A 13,694-nucleotide genomic window follows, 5' to 3' on the forward strand; every position below is an offset into this window, starting at 1 on the left:
TCATTTCTATTCAATCTTTACAAATCAATATTTACAAGTCATTACAAATGCCATGCAGAGTTAATTTGGCCCGACTCTACTAGTTTTCATTGCTAAAAACTGTTATACTTAAGTACAAACAAAATAGAGCGAGTGGAAATGTTGTATGTAAAACAACATATTCGCTCTAATTTATTTGTTAACACAAAGAACCAATATATATTAATACTAGCTCTTGCCCGCGACTTCGTACGCGTGGATTTGTATATTGGTGGTTACATATTCTACATTAGCTTAGAACATTATGCAGCAAAAGATAGCAGTAGGGACTGTTAATCATTTGTTAATTATTATACACAACCTGGCTACGAAGTTTCAAGCCCGTAACTGAATAAAATTGTTCTCGATATAAACCCTCTCAACCTAGTCCTAGTCAAACCTACTACCTAACTACCTATTTACGAAGTTTGATGTGAAGCTAGGAAGCTTTAAATAAAATTTGATCTCTCTACCAACTTTCAACCCCTTCTTAAACCTTATAGGGGATGAATTTTTAAAAAAGCTGAAATTAATTTTTTGTATTCTAATAATATGCCTTTATTTATACAACGATTTGAATCATGCCGCACTCAAATAAATGTTTGACCTCCATACAAATTTTCAACCCTTTTTTTACCAGCTTGAGGGATGAGTTTTCAAAAATGCCAAAATTACTTTTCTTGTATTCTAATAACATGCCTTTATACAAAGTTTCAAGTCCCGCACACAAAAAAATGTTTGATCTCCATACAAACTTTCAACCCCTATTTAACCCTTTTAAGGGATGAATTTTTAAAAACGCTGAAATCACTTTTCTTGTATTCTTATAATATGCCCTTATACAAAGATTCAAGTCCCGCACTCAAAAAAATATTTGATGTGCATACAAACTTTCAACCCCTTTTTCACCACCTTGGGGGATGAATTTTCAAAAACGCTGAAATCAGTTTTCTTCTCTTTTATTATAATACCTTTTTACGAAGTTTCAAGTTCCTAGCTTACAATAAAATTTGAACCCCAAGACAAACTTTCAACCCCTTTGTAACCCCCTTAGGGGTCGAATTTTTAATAATGTTCAATTAATGTTATTTTTTATTTTATGTTACACGTTTATAAGAAGTTTCAAAGAATTCGTAATGGATTCCATCTTTCAACCCCGTTTTAACCCTGTTAGGGGATGAATTTTTAAAAACACTGAAATTACTTTTCTTGTATTCTTATAATGTGCCCTTATACAAAGTTTCAAGTCCCGCACTCGAAAAAATTTCGATCTCCATTCTCCATACAAACTTTCTACCTTTTTTTCACCACCTTAGGGGATGAATTTTCAAAAACGCTGAAATTAGTTTTCTTGTATTTTAATAGTATATCTTTTAACGAAGTTTCAATTTCCTAGCTCAAAATAAAACTTGAACCCCATACAAACTTTGGACCCCCATTTCACCCCTTTAGGGGATGAATTTTGAAAAATCCTTTCTTAGTGGACCCCTAGACCTTATAAGGAACCTACTTGCCAAATTTGGACTTTCTAGTCCCAGCGGTTTGGGCTGTGCGTTGATTAAGTTTAAGTCAGTCAGTCAGTCAGTCAGTCAGTCAGTCAGTCAGGTCTTTCACGTTTATATATATATATATAGATATATATTTAACGATATTTATGTTATTTGAATGTTCACGTCAAATTTCATGTTATTTCGTTTAAAATGAGAGCGTAACTTTGTATAGCGATAGCGGCGGCTAGTTTCATGGGACTCCTAAGTAGTGATGGGTAGGACATCAATTTAAAATGAGTTTGTATGAGTACCTCATTTTCTAAAATGAGGTGTTACAATGTCTTACTTCAAATGAGGTGAAGTACTAGCATATTTTCAGCGTCAACTATTCCATTAATTCCAACGGCGACAAAAATATTTTATATATACATATTTATGTATTCATCACTTCCTTTATAAATAAATAAATAGTAACATTTAATTGGAGTGCAATTCTGGAGGTTAAGAATAGAACTTTTAGGAGAAAGATAATTTTAGAATCAAGTAAAATGAATAGAGGAGTGAAGTAAGACATTTTTGCGGTACGAAGTACTGCGACAAATTAACAAAATGAGTGGTACAAATGAGGTGCCTCACGAGTGAGCGACTCAACACTACTCCTAAGCAATGCCTAACTAAGTATAAAATAGGCACATCCGAAAACTAACGTTGTTTTTATTTGTTTCAGATATGACGTGGCTAGATAAGTTATTAATAGTTTGCGCTATTCAAATTGCGATTGTTATAATTTGGTAAGTTTGTAAATACTGCAATATAACTAAGTAACTACTAATACCTAATAAAATAATTAACTAAGAAGCATGAATATACTTACGTAAATATTTACTTGATATGATAATTAAAAAAATACCGTTAAACATATGTTAAAAAAGTAGAGGTAAGTTAACCTTACTAAGCCCCTGCTTGCTTGCGTGATGTCGTTAAACTGCCTCCTGACCCCACCCCTAGTAGGTACTCCTATACTAACTTTCAACCCGCATTTTATACAAGATTAATTCTTAGAATGAAAAGTAGGCTTATATCAATACTAGCTGTTGCCCGCGACTTCGTACGCGTGGATTTGTATATTGGTGGTTATATATTCTACATTAGCTTAGAACATTATGCAGCAAGAGATTGCGGTAGGACGGTTAATCATTTCTTAATTATTAATATTATACGACGCATGAGACTTGTCTTTCACAACCTACGAAGTTTCAAGCCCCTAACTGAATAAAATTGTCCTCGATGTAATCCCTCTAAACCCCCTTAGAAGATTTTCATGTCCTCTATTTAATAAAACCTACTACCTAACTACCTATTTACGAAGTTTCAAGTTCCTAGCTTTAAATAAAATTTGCACCCTAAGACGAACTTTCATCCCCTTATTAACCCCCTTAGGGGTTGAATTTCCAAAAACGTTGCAATTACTTTTTTTGTAATCGGCTATTATGCCTTTCTAAGAAGTTTCAAAGCATTTGTAGTGGATTCAAACATTCAACCCCTGTTTAACCCTGTTAGGGGATGAATTATACAAAACGCTGAAATTACTTTCCCTGTATTTTAATAATATCCCGAAATACAAAGATTCAAGTCCCGCGTTCGAAAAAATGTTTGATATCCATACAAACTTTCAACCCCTTTTTCACCACTTTAGGGGATGAATATTCAATAACGCTGAAATCAGTTTTCTTGTATTTTAATAACATATATATTTACGAAGTTTCAAGTTCCTAGCTTAAAATAAAATTTGAACTCCATACAAAATTTCAACCCCTTTTTAACCCTGTTAGGGGATGAATTTTACAAAACGCTGAAATTACTTTTCCTGTATTTTAATAATATCCCCAAATACAAAGCTTCAAGTCCCGCACTCTCAAAAATATTTGATCTCCGTACAAATTTTCAACCCCTTTTTTACCACCTTGGGGGATGAATTTTTAAAAACGCTGAAATTAGTTTTCTTGTTTTTTAATTTAATACCTTTTTACGAAGTTTCAAGGTCCTAGCTTAAAATAAAATTTGCACCCCAGGACAAAGTTTCATCCCCTTTTTTACCCCCTTAGAGGTTGAATTACCTAAAACGTCGCAATTACTTTTTTTTGTCATCGGCTATTATGCCTTTCTAAGAAGTTTCAAAGCATTTGTAATGGATTCAATCTTTCAACCCCTGTTTAACCCTGTTAGGGGATGAATTTTAGAAAACGCTGAAATCACTTTTCCTGTATTTTAATAATATCCCCAAATACAAAGATTCAAGTCCCGCACTCTCAAAAATATTTGATCTCCGTACAAAATTTCAACCCCTTTTTTACCACCTTGGGGAACGAATTTTTAAAAACGCTGAAATTAGTTTTCTTGTTTTTTAATTTAATACCTTTTTACAAAGTTTCAAGGTCCTAGCTTAAAATAAAATTTGCACCCCAGGACAAAGTTTCATCCCCTTTTTTACCCCCTTAGAGGTTGAATTACCTAAAACGTCGCAATTACTTTTTTTTGTCATCGGCTATTATGCCTTTCTAAGAAGTTTCAAAGCATTTGTAATGGATTCAATCTTTCAACCCCTGTTTAACCCTGTTAGGGGATGAATTTTAGAAAACGCTGAAATTACTTTTCCTGTATTTTAATAATATCCCCAAATACAAAGATTCAAGTCCCGCACTCTCAAAAATATTTGATCTCCGTACAAAATTTCAACCCCTTTTTTACCACCTTGGGGGATGAATTTTTAAAAACGCTGAAATTAGTTTTCTTGTTTTTTAATTTAATACCTTTTTACGAAGTTTCAAGGTCCTAGCTTAAAATAAAATTTGCACCCCAGGACAAAGTTTCATCCCCTTTTTTACCCCGTTAGAGGTTGAATTACCTTAAACGTCGCAATTACTTTTTTTTGTCATCGGCTATTATGCCTTTCTAAGAAGTTTCAAAGCATTTGTAATGGATTCAAACTTTCAACCCCTTTTTAACCCTGTTAGGGGATAAATTTTCAAAAACGCTGAAATTACTTTTTCCGTCTTATAATAATATCCCCATATACAAAGTTTCAAGTCCAACTCTCACAAAAATATTTGATCTCCATACAAACTTTCAACCCCTTTTTCACCACCTTGGGGGATGAATTTTCGAAAACGCAGAAATTAATTTTCTTGTTTTTTAATATAGTACATTTTTACAAAGTTTCAATTTCCTAGCTCAAAATAAAACTTGAACCCCATACAAACTTTCATCCCCTTTTTAACCCCCTTAGGGGTTGAATTTCTCAAAATCGCTTCTTAGCTCTTGTACACTTTATAAATGCAACCTAATGTACAAATTTCAACTTTCTAGCATTTGTAGTTTCGGCTCTGCGTTGATGAGTCAGTCAGTCAGTCAGTCAGTCAGTCAATCAGTCAGGACACGTGCATTTATATATATAGATAAATTATCTGTGTGCCATTTTTTTTTACTTTATGCGTCTTTGAGTAACAAACCTCCAAAACATATCTAAACATGTAAACTTTCTCATTTATAATATGTATAAAATAAATAGTAATAATATTAATACCTAAATTCGGTTGCTTAAGTATCCTCTGGGAAAGAAGGGGAGTAAGAAGTAACAACTTAATGAGAGCAGTGGAAAGGGAAAGTCGAAGGAAGGAGCAAGAGAGGAAAGCCAAGAATGGCATACTAGTACACATGGATCAAGTGAAGGAAAAAGTGAACGTGTCATGCCTGGAGATTGCTTCACCGACAAGAGCACAGCTCTTAAATTTAATATCATGTTGATAAAACATCTCCGTTGTTGTTGAGGTTTACCTAAGTAAGGCATAATCAGAACCCATTTGTCTTCATAACTAGTCTCTTAATTCCAATCGGATGATCAGAGAATGCCTAATTGATCGAACGATTTTCCGATGATGACGTCTTGGCCGAATGATGTTGACTTGATGACCATGGATATTGACATGTATAGTACCTACGCGATTAGTTCATGGTTTCATTAACTGGTTTAACACAATAGGATGATAAACAAAACTGCATCGCTATTAGATAACCAATTTTAATTAGGCCAACGACTCGTTTGACACTCTAGCTAAAGCCTCTATCTCTAGTTCGAAACTTAAACAACCCTCAAGAGCTTTGTTTGGTTCACTTTGTATGCATATTTCATTGTAATTAAGTGTAAACATTTAAGTTTAGGTAGGTACTGATAGAAAATAAAAATTTGTTTACGACAAATTTTCCTTCAACTTGCCTTTTATTACCTTACCTATTTTAAGCCAGCCGGCGGCGCCTAACAAAATCTCCTGACCAGGGACCGGAACCGGTTACCTTAACCGGGGTTTTTTATAGGGTTATTTTAGAAGTGGTTATAAAAACCCCTACCATAACGGTAACCGTCTGATAAGGTAACACTTTGATTCGGTAACCGTATCAGATCGAGTTAACCCCTGTTACCGGTAACCGAAATAAAAACCCAGTCTATTCTGTTACCTCATAATAAGGTTTTCAACCAGTTCAAACGATTGTAATCTTTACGCAGACTTAAATTCGACTTATTATTGAATAACCGTGGTTGGCATGGGCGGTCTATGAAGCCTCCAGCACAAACAAGTTTTTTTGCCGGTAACTTCGCTTATTGTCAATTCAAACAATATTGTACTTTGAGTCCTTAAGCTAAAATTGAAAACATAAGTGAGCGTTTACAGTATTATTTTAGAGCGTCAGCCGCAGCGCGGCCATTCCTTTGTTTATCTTTATACCTGTGTGTTCCTATTGTTTTTGTTAATTTCGGAGCAATTCTAGTTTAGAAATTTTTAGAAAAGGGGTTGCAAGTAAACAACATCATATCCTAGTAATATCTGCTATTATTTAGTTATATTTTATGCTACTTAGATTATTATTTTTATTTTCGGGTTCACACTTGGTACCTACAGATTAAAGACTGATTTAAAGAAAAATTTTCACCTAACTAGTAATTTTACTGGTACCTAGTTAGGTTAGGTATAATTTATCTTAAGTGATTTTAAAAAAAATCACTTTGTGATAAAGATACATGCGCTAGCGGATTGTGGTAGATATTTTACCATTGTTAACAAATGACATATGTACTAGTTATTATGAGCTTATTTTATAATAAGCAATTAAAGTCTATTTTTTTATTCGGTAGACTAAAATGACATTTCATAGTATGAAATGAAATGACACATGATGTTCATACTATGAAATGTCATTTTAGTCTACCGAATAAAAAATAGACTTTAGTTTAAAATGTTTTCAGATGCGGTGAGTTGTATGAGCTAAGTCGTAATTTACCTTGTACCGCTTAATGCAGCGATCAGAAAATATATATCTATAGCAGTTATAAACTTATTTTAATACTACAAATCTTTCATTAATACCAGGGGGCTCAGCACGGTTCCATTTTTATCGACTATCACTATGCCCGTCACTTTCGCACTTACATACTTGTTAGAACGTGACAGGCATGGTGATAAACGATAAAAATGCGACCGTGCTACTAGGGCAGAATTCATTATACATATTCATTGGGTATCTATAACATTGGTAGGTGAAATAGTTTTGATTAAATTAAATAGATACATACATGCTTAGTAAGCAGTGTTGGGCATTCAAGAATAAAATCATTATTTAAATAAGAATTCCTAAGAAATTCCCGTCAAAATTATTCAAATAGTTTTGATCGGAAATAATTCGTATGTGAAAAAATTGAATAAGAATAATCTCATTGTTAATCAAATAAATATAATCATGATTTTATATTCTAAATAATATTCCTGGATTAAACATGTAGTCTGCGTGCCGTATAGGCGTTACGTATAGATAGAAGTAAATTAGACAAGAAACTATGTTTCTTGACTAATTTATACCTGATTTTATGCAATAAAATCTTACAAATTTAATTTACTGCCGCATAGTCTTGGTATTGGACGATACCCGTATTTATTTTAATGTGATAACTAAATCATCAGGTACAATTCAGCTGCTCTGAACGGATGGTGGATAGCGAAACTCTTCAATGGCTCACTGTGCCTAAATTAATGTAAAAAATAAAAAACCGGCCAAGTGCGAGTCTGACTCGCGCAGGAAGGGTTCCGCACCATTACGCAAAAACCAGCAAATAAATCACGTTTGTTGTATGGGAGCCCCCCTTAGATATTTATTATATACTGTTTTTAGTATTTGTTGTAATAGCAGCAACAGAAATTAATTATTTGTAAAAATTTCAACTGCCTAGCTATCACGGTTCATGAGATACAGCCTGGTGACAGACAGACGGACAGAGCAGTCTTAGTAATAGGGTCCCGTTTATACCCTTTGGGTACGGAACCCTAAAAAAGATGTTTTTAAAGGTAGAATAAGGAATGGCTCGATATGGTGTATTCCTATTTCTCCCCGCCGGGCACAGATGGGAATAGGCGCTTCATTTAAATCATTCCCATATGTCCCCGCCTCATGTATCGCGGCGATCACGTTGGGCAGGAACAAATGGGGAAAATACTCATGATTTTTTTCTGTTTTCGAATTATGTTCATAGTTCGTTTTTTTTAGCATTAGAAAGAACTTGAAGGAAGGTAAGCGATTTTGACATGTCTTTTAATTGAAAAACACTTTTTTAAAACCATAACTATTACTTATGAAAGCAGAAGACTATAAAAGATCGTATTAGATTCATAATTGTTACATATTTACCGTAACTTATTTTTAAAATGTGCTTTTCAATTAAAAGAGACATCAAGATTGTTTACCTTATTTCTAATGCTAAAAAAAAAAGAACTATAGTATGTGGTTCCAGTATCCGAGTTACTACCAAGACTTATGGTGTTTTTAAAAGCTCTTCTGATATTTAAAATTTGCATTTATTATTTAGACGGAAATTAACAGGTATTAATATCGTTTGACACAACGCTTGCCGCACGTGTTTAGCAAATGCTGACAAAGAATTCACCACGCCACGACTTAATCCTATTGTTATTGCCAATGAGTAATAAATGACGGTCTCAAGTGGAAACACGCCTGCAACTTTCTGCAAAACTATTTAATTATAGTGATAAGCGTAGGACTCTTTTCTTACCTGCAGTAATTTACTATCTCATTCACTTTCCGTAGGTGTGAAAGAGATAGCATACGTAAGACCTCAAGGCTGGTAGGAATAATAAACAAAATACATACTTAATACGCAAAGAAATATACATTGAACCATCATAATTATAATTTCGGAGTTTACTTTCTATGTAACTTCATTATAAAATTATCATCACCGTTTCGAAGGCTTCAAAAAATTCAAATCAATCCGACCATTGAAAAGAGGGGTGAAATTCATTTTACTATCTATATACATTGTACTACATATAATATGACGTATAATATGACCAAATAAATGCCATTTAACCTTGTTACCACTAACTCATGTATCTACAATTACATCAATTAGTCATGACACGGCAGAGCACTGATAACAATACTGTAGTGTAGTACAATAATAAGGCTTTATTGTTGTCACTATGGCTCTCACCGCATTCTGCTTAATCCTAAATATCCTAATACAATAGAAAATACCACGACCTTTAAACATTCTGTGCACTTGCGTTGTAGCGCGTGCCAGCGGAGCGCAGCGTTTCGATTTAAATACGCATGTTGCTTCGCCTGTGTAGGTATATTTATTATCTTCATGTTATTAGGTACTAGGAAGTGCAAATAATTGACTTCATACATGAAAGATATTTTGCAGATTTTGTTCAATAGTCACCTTCAACAACACGAGAGAGAATCTAGAGCAGAGTTGGGCAAAAAATAACTTGAATAAGAATAAGAATAAAAACAGAAATTTCATTCTTATTCCAATCGATTTGAAAAAGACAAAACGGAATATTTATTCCAGATGTAGGATTATACTAAATAACGTTTTATTCAATTAGAATGTTATTCTGAATTAATTTAACTTTTGTAGTTACATACTACTACTTTTAATTTTGTAAGTTTCTAAAATAAATAAAACAAATAAAATAGATAAAACAAATAATATAAATGAAATAAATAAAACAAATAAAATAAATTATATTATTTACATCTATTTTATTAGTATTGCATTTTAGTTTTTATATAATATTAGAAGTATTAGTTTAATTTCTAAGTAGGTTTATTTTAATTTTAGTTTAGGTTTTAAATTTTTAATTCATAGTTGTAATGTTTTTTTATTATTACCTTTTAAGTTAAATAAATGAACTTTATCCTAATAAAATAAATAAGATAAATAAAACAAATAAAACAAATAAAACAAATAAAACAAATAAAACAAATAAAACAAATAAAACAAATAAAACAAATAAAACAAATAAAATAAATAAATAAAATAACATAATAAAATAAAATAAAATAAATAAAACAAACAAAACAAACAAAACAAATAAAATAATAAAATAAACAAAATAAACAAAATAAATACATTAAATAAAATAAATAAAATAAACAAAATAAACAAAATAAATACAATAAATAAAATATATAAAATATATAAAAAAATAAAAAAAATAAACAAAATAAATAAAATAATCATAATAATCAAAATAAATTATATAAATAAAATTAACAAAATTAATAACAAATAAAATAAATGAAATAAGTAAAATAAACAAAATAAAAAAATAGACAAAATAACTAAAATAGACAAAATAACTAAAATAAACAAAAACATTAAAATAAACAATGTATAAACAATCCAGATGTAGGATTATACTAAATAACGTTTTATTCAATTAGAATGTTATTCTGAATTAATTTAACTTTTGTAGTTACATACTACTACTTTTAATTTTGTAAGTTTCTAAAATAAATAAAACAAATAAAATAGATAAAACAAATAAAACAAATAAAACAAATGAAACAAATGAAACAAATGAAACAAATGACACAAATGAAACAAATGAAACAAATGAAACAAATGAAACAAATGAAACAAATGAAACAAATGAAACAAATGAAACAAATAAAACAAATAAAACAAATAAAACAAATAAAACAAATAAAACAAATAAAACAAATAAAACAAATAAAACAAATAAAACAAATAAAACAAATATAACAAATAAAACAAATAAAACAAATAAAACAAATAAAACAAATAAAACAAATAAAACAAATAAAACAAATAAAACAAATAAAACAAATAAAACAAATAAAACAAATAAAATAAATAAAATAAATAAATAAAATAACATAATAAAATAAAATAAAATAAATAAAACAAACAAAACAAACAAAACAAATAAAATAAATAAAATAAACAAAATAAATACAATAAATACATTAAATAAAATAAATAAAATAAACAAAATAAACAAAATAAACCAAATAAACAAAATAAATACAATAAATAAAATAATCAAAATAATCAAAATAAATTATATAAATAAAATTAACAAAATTAATAACAAATAAAATAAATGAAATAAGTAAAATAAACAAAATAAAAAAATAGACAAAATAACTAAAATAGACAAAATAACTAAAATAAACAAAAACATTAAAATAAACAAAAACATTAAAATAAGCAAAATTAAAAAAAATACAAAAATAACAGAATAAACTATTAGTTCTATGTATTAATAAATTAACTTTTTCTTTTAGTAGGTATTTGACTGACGGCACATCACTAAATACGAATGTAGCAAACCAATAAGCAACCGATAATAAAGGTTACCATAACTGAATAAAAACCGGTTAAAAACCCCTAACAAAAACCCTAACGCGATGGGGTTTTGAGATTAACTCGGTTAAAGGTTAAGGTTACCGTTTCAATAAGCTTACCGTTACAATCAGGTAACAGTATGATAGGGTTACCGAATGATACGGTAACCGAATTGATTGGGTTACCGAATGGATAGGATTAAGCGTAAAGAGGGGTTTTCCGGTCCTTGCTCCTGACCCATAAATACGTAACGGTCAATAATACACTGATGGTGAAAATGACATTGAATGAAAAGAAAAAGAGGCCTTTTTTATCACAAGAGTCGAGTAAGGAAACAACGTTTGTGGAAAAATAAGTGCGGTTAGTAAAAAATTATATTGCAATTTTGCAATAAAAGATGTCAATTGAATTGCAAGAATGGGAAAGCGCCGTGGTCTAACATTTGGAGACCCCTCTACTCTAGCTTGATCTGCTGGATGAAGATTGAGATTGCGATAGATAGTCTAATCAAGTCTTATGTTTCTTTGATATTATGATTCTTTTACGATAATAAGATAAGAATACAGCTAATGTTAGATTAGGTATATGTAAGCTTGTATGTTTTGCTATTTGGATGTTTCTTCCTTTATCACGCAAAAATGGAATTCGATGAAATTTGGAATACAGACAATCTATAATCTAGAAAACAACATAGGATACATTTTATTCCAGTATTCATTGCCTGTATTGAACTTAAGTATAGAGATTGGGAGGGAGGGAGGGCCGGGAGAGTGTAGGGCTGAATTTAATGAATTCTCGGACGAAATCGCTGGCCGACGCTAATATTGAAATAGCCATGCGTCACCATGGCCGTCCCTATACCTAGATATATTAAAGTCGGTAAGGTTGTATCATCAATAAAACCCGCTGCTTTTTTTTTTAAAGATAGCTAGGTATCTTCCTATCGGCCGGTATATCAATTGGTACCATGAAATAAATAGGTGGGTATATGACCACGATATTAGGTTTAAGATTCTTTATTCTCATTAAGAATTTGACAATTCACTTATATGAGAACTTAAAACTACACAAATAGATATCTGCACCACATCCATCAACTTGCGTTATGGTGCGGAAACGGGCCCATAACCTTTGATACTGTATTGAGATAGGTAACTATTTAGCAGCTTTAAGTATAGTATGGCTCTTCTGAGGTGAACTTTTCGCTTCGAACTAGGGCTTCCAATACCGGGATCCCGGTATTTCGGGATCCCGGGATCCCGTCTTATTAAACGCATTTTTCAATACCGGTATTTTTAAAGGCAATACCGGGATCCCGGTATTTTTAAAAATGAGGGAAATGCGCAGTATAAACCTTTTAAATCCATTATTTTCGGCTGTATCAAAAATCTTACTAAACGTCAGACGCATCGAGAGTTAGACAAAGAAAAGTCTGCAACGATTTTGATAGCACGCGCAGTGCAAGTGTTATATTAAACGTCAAACTTCTATGAAATTATGACGTACAAATAACAATTGCACTGCGTACTGCGTATGCTATCAAAATCGTTGCAGACTTTATTTGGTCTAACTCTAACTGGTCTCTAGCCCGCATTTTATTATTGAAACAAGATCGTTGCCCAATGCGTCAGATAAATATTTGGTGGTTGGTGGTGGATGAATCCTGAAGTTATGTGAGTGATGAATATGATGATAGTGACATTAACATTAACATAATTAGTTCTTATAATTTTATCAAAAAATAAAACGAAAGAGCAACGATAACTGTAATAATGGCAAACCAATTTTGACGGAAATTTGAAAAAATGTTGTCTAGTTGGTTAAGTTGGACTACAAATGTGACTGGTGAGGTGAAGTCAACAAATTGGATAAAATTATTGCCAACCTGGAGTGTGAAATAAAATTATTGCAGATGGCGGCATTGATTGTTTATTGTTGTAATAGCTTTTAGGACATATCTGGTATTCCAGTGAGCCTTTCTAATTCCCCTTTTTAATAAAACTATATATTTTTAAGCGATTCATATCCAATACCGGGATCCCGGGATCCCGGTATTGATGAAGAGAGTTTCGGTATTAATACCGGTATTGTGAGAACTCCGGTATTTGGAAGCCCTACAGTTCGAACCTTAATCTTTCAAACAAAGGCCATTGTCTCTATTATCGCAAAACCGCTTGCTCCCGACTTAGCACGTGCCAGTACAACATTCATATTGAAAAACAACCGGTATCGTCATAGTATTAAGGTTCAAATTTAATGTCACTGATATTCTAGATATTACGTTTTGGTAGTGTAGGACGATAGACCGCCCCGAAGCGATACGGCACTCATATTATTTTGATACTTAGTGTGGTGTTAAAAATGAAACCCGGTTATTTATGATAAAGCGTTGTATATTCGTTATATAACAAAATCTAAGGTAACAATGTAAATTTAAGATTAATAAGGTATAATCAACA

General features: G+C 31.5%; 1 protein-coding gene across 1 annotated transcript in view; it reads left to right on the forward strand.

Moving 5' to 3' along the window:
* LOC134650200 (chitooligosaccharidolytic beta-N-acetylglucosaminidase-like) overlaps nt 1-13,694 on the forward strand; it is a 49,684-nt gene that overhangs the window by 6,855 nt on the left and 29,135 nt on the right. The window contains exon 2 of the mRNA XM_063505141.1: nt 2,236-2,299. Coding sequence (XP_063361211.1) covers nt 2,238-2,299 — 62 coding nt within the window. The 5' untranslated portion in view covers nt 2,236-2,237. The remainder of the gene's footprint in view (nt 1-2,235; nt 2,300-13,694) is intronic.

This window comes from Cydia amplana, chromosome 1, assembly GCF_948474715.1.
Source record: "Cydia amplana chromosome 1, ilCydAmpl1.1, whole genome shotgun sequence".
Classification (NCBI taxonomy): domain Eukaryota; kingdom Metazoa; phylum Arthropoda; class Insecta; order Lepidoptera; family Tortricidae; genus Cydia; species Cydia amplana.